General features: G+C 33.7%; 1 protein-coding gene across 1 annotated transcript; it reads right to left on the bottom strand.

Annotated features, from left to right (window-relative positions):
* LOC109346974 lies at nt 549–2,553 on the bottom strand. The gene is made up of 3 exons (XM_019586714.1): nt 2,331–2,553; nt 1,425–1,853; nt 549–1,345 (listed from the first exon to the last, which is right to left on the bottom strand). The coding sequence occupies exons 1-3, from the start codon at nt 2,551–2,553 to the stop codon at nt 549–551; spliced, it is 1,449 nt and encodes a 482-aa protein (XP_019442259.1).

The following is a 2,840-nucleotide window of genomic DNA, read 5'->3' as shown; positions in this document are numbered from 1 at the left end:
CCGAATTTAAATTTGAATTTGTTTGAATTTTGTGTAGTAAAATATTTAAATATTTAGAAAGTGTATATTAAAATTGATTTGTCAATGGTGTATTAAAATTGATGTGTTAATGGTTTATTTATGTGTTGTATATTAAAATTGATGTGTTAATTACAAATATGTACAAAAATTACAAATAATTACACAAAAGTGGGATATTACATTACTTAGTTTTGAATTGATGTGTTAAAATTGATGTGTATATTTGAAATATTGAGAAAGTGTATATTAAAATTGATGTGTTAATGGTGTATTAAAATTGATGTGTTAATGGTGTATTTATGTGTTGTATATTAAATATTTTTTAATTTTGAAGTTTTGAGAAAGTGTATATTAAAATTGAGAAAGTGTATATTAAAATATTTTTCAAATATTGAGAAAGTGTATATTAAGTTGATGTGTTAATGGATTATATCTAGAAAGTATATATTCCGAATTATGTATGTACAAAAATTACACCACTTACAAATAATTACACAAAAGTGGGATATTACAAAAATTACAAATAATTACTTCTTCCTATTGTGTCCTTCACTCCTACACCACCCACATTTTTTACTTTGTTGGGACTGAGAATCATCCATTTCATTGTGTATACGTGTAGTTTTTGGTCTTCCAGTACGGTTCCTACGCATAAGGGGATTAGGAATGAACGTTGGACCTAAGTAAGAAGGCCAATATTCTTCATTTGCAATGGGTTGAAACTCATGTCCATAAACCTTCTGTAAGTTCTCTAACCTATAAATCGGTGATATAAATTGGCCATAGTCTAAGTTCAATGATGCACAAGTAGCAATAACATGTGAACATGGCAATCTAAGTGATTGAAATTCCCCACAATCACACCAGTTGTCCATTAATCTAACTGTGTATACTCTTGCGTATCGACTACCACCGGTACTAGCAACTTCGACTTCCGACACTCCTGAATCCCTCGAAAAATTTCGTACAATATGGCAAGTAGCTTTTCGATTATTTTCATTAATCACCTTACTCAATTCTTCGCAATAAACATGACCCGCCCTGATCATGTTATTTGCTTCATTTCTATGGTGTAGAAACCAGGAGTTTAGTCTATGATATGTTGCTCTAACAAGTGCAGTAATAGGCAAGGCCCTTGCTCCTTTCAGAACCGCATTTACACATTCAGTCAAATTCGTCGTCATATGGCCATACCGTCTCCCCTCATCATATGATTGCGTCCATTTTTCTTTTGGGATTTTATCTAACCACGCTGCCGCCTTAGAGTTTTTTTGACGTAATACAGCAAGCATTCTCTCAAATCTTGGCCGCATCAATTCATAGCCTACAACAAGTACAAAAATATTCACAAAAATCCAACATACAAACAGTTTCAAATAATTGACATTCATTTCAACACTAACCCATTTCAATGACTTTTTCTTTCAGATCATTATCTCTGAACTCCTTGTTGAAATTGCTAGCAACATGGCGGACACAATATACAGAATGACCATCACACCATTGCGGGAGCTCAGTACGTAATGCACCCAATAAACTTGTACCCCTATCTAATATAATGCAAATATTTGGTTGTGGGGTAACATATGCCTCTTTGGTCTCTCCTTCTACAATCGCAAATGCTACTAGAAATATACGTCTGTTACCATCTTGGGAACTTGCTATTAACAAAGTTCCAGTATACTTTCCAGTCAAAAACGTCCCATCAACTTGAAGGATTGGTTTGCAAAAACCGAATCCTTCAATGCACGGCTTGAAAGCCCAAAACACCCTATCAATAACTAAAGTATTATGTTCATCAAGGTTAGATGCTGAATATCTTACAATTGTACCTGGTGCATAATATTGAACAGCATTCAACCAACGAGGTAACTCCTTGTACGATCCCTCCCAATCACCATAAATTTGGGCCATTGCCATTTGTTTAGCAGTCCAAGCCCTCCTATATGTGACCGTATAACCAAAACGAGTTACCACTTCCTTCACTAATGCTTTGATTGGTATACCAGGATCTTCTGATACTAGTTGCACAATGCAGTTTGCGATGAAAGATGAGTTCAACTTCGTGTGATCTTGTGAAATATTAGTGGATACACAAGTGTGACTTCCACTAATTTTTCTAATCTCCCAAATATCACGCTTCAAACTTTTTGATGCTCGAAGTCTCCAATCACACCCAACACCATAATATTTACATTTTACAACATATCTATCTGGCCTAGACTCATCGACAACGTAATCAACAGAATTTCTAATATGAAAATGTTTTACCGCATTTATTGTTGCCTCCTTTGATTCAAATTGCATACCAACAAATAACTCATTATCTATTTCATTACTTATGTTACTACTTCTATATGGAAAATCTTGTCCAGATTGATGATCAATGTTAACGAAAAAAGATGAAGGATTATGATATGTTACGCTAACTGCTTCATGTGTGGTAATCTGAACATCATCATGCTCGTCATCATCAAGCTCGATGTCCTCCTCATCACTAAAATCACTAACAATATCTCTAATAATTGCCATCTACATATAAGAGTAAAAAAAACAAACATATTTAAATTTAAACAAATGTAACACGTAAAATTATAAATAAAATAAAAGACATAACAAAATTTTAACAATTGGAAATTACCTTAAATATTCAGAGTTCTTCAATTCCAGTATGATGCAAATTTTTTTATACAGTTCAATACTTCCTCCAGTGTGGTTTTACACTCGGGGATGAAAATATATATAGACTTGGAAATCGTGGACCGTATCCACGACATTGCATGGATCTCGTGGACCTTATCCACGACATTGCCATGAAA

Source organism: Lupinus angustifolius, chromosome LG05, assembly GCF_001865875.1.
Source record: "Lupinus angustifolius cultivar Tanjil chromosome LG05, LupAngTanjil_v1.0, whole genome shotgun sequence".
Classification (NCBI taxonomy): Eukaryota; Viridiplantae; Streptophyta; class Magnoliopsida; order Fabales; family Fabaceae; genus Lupinus; species Lupinus angustifolius.
This window is presented reverse-complemented; position numbering and strand designations above follow the sequence as displayed.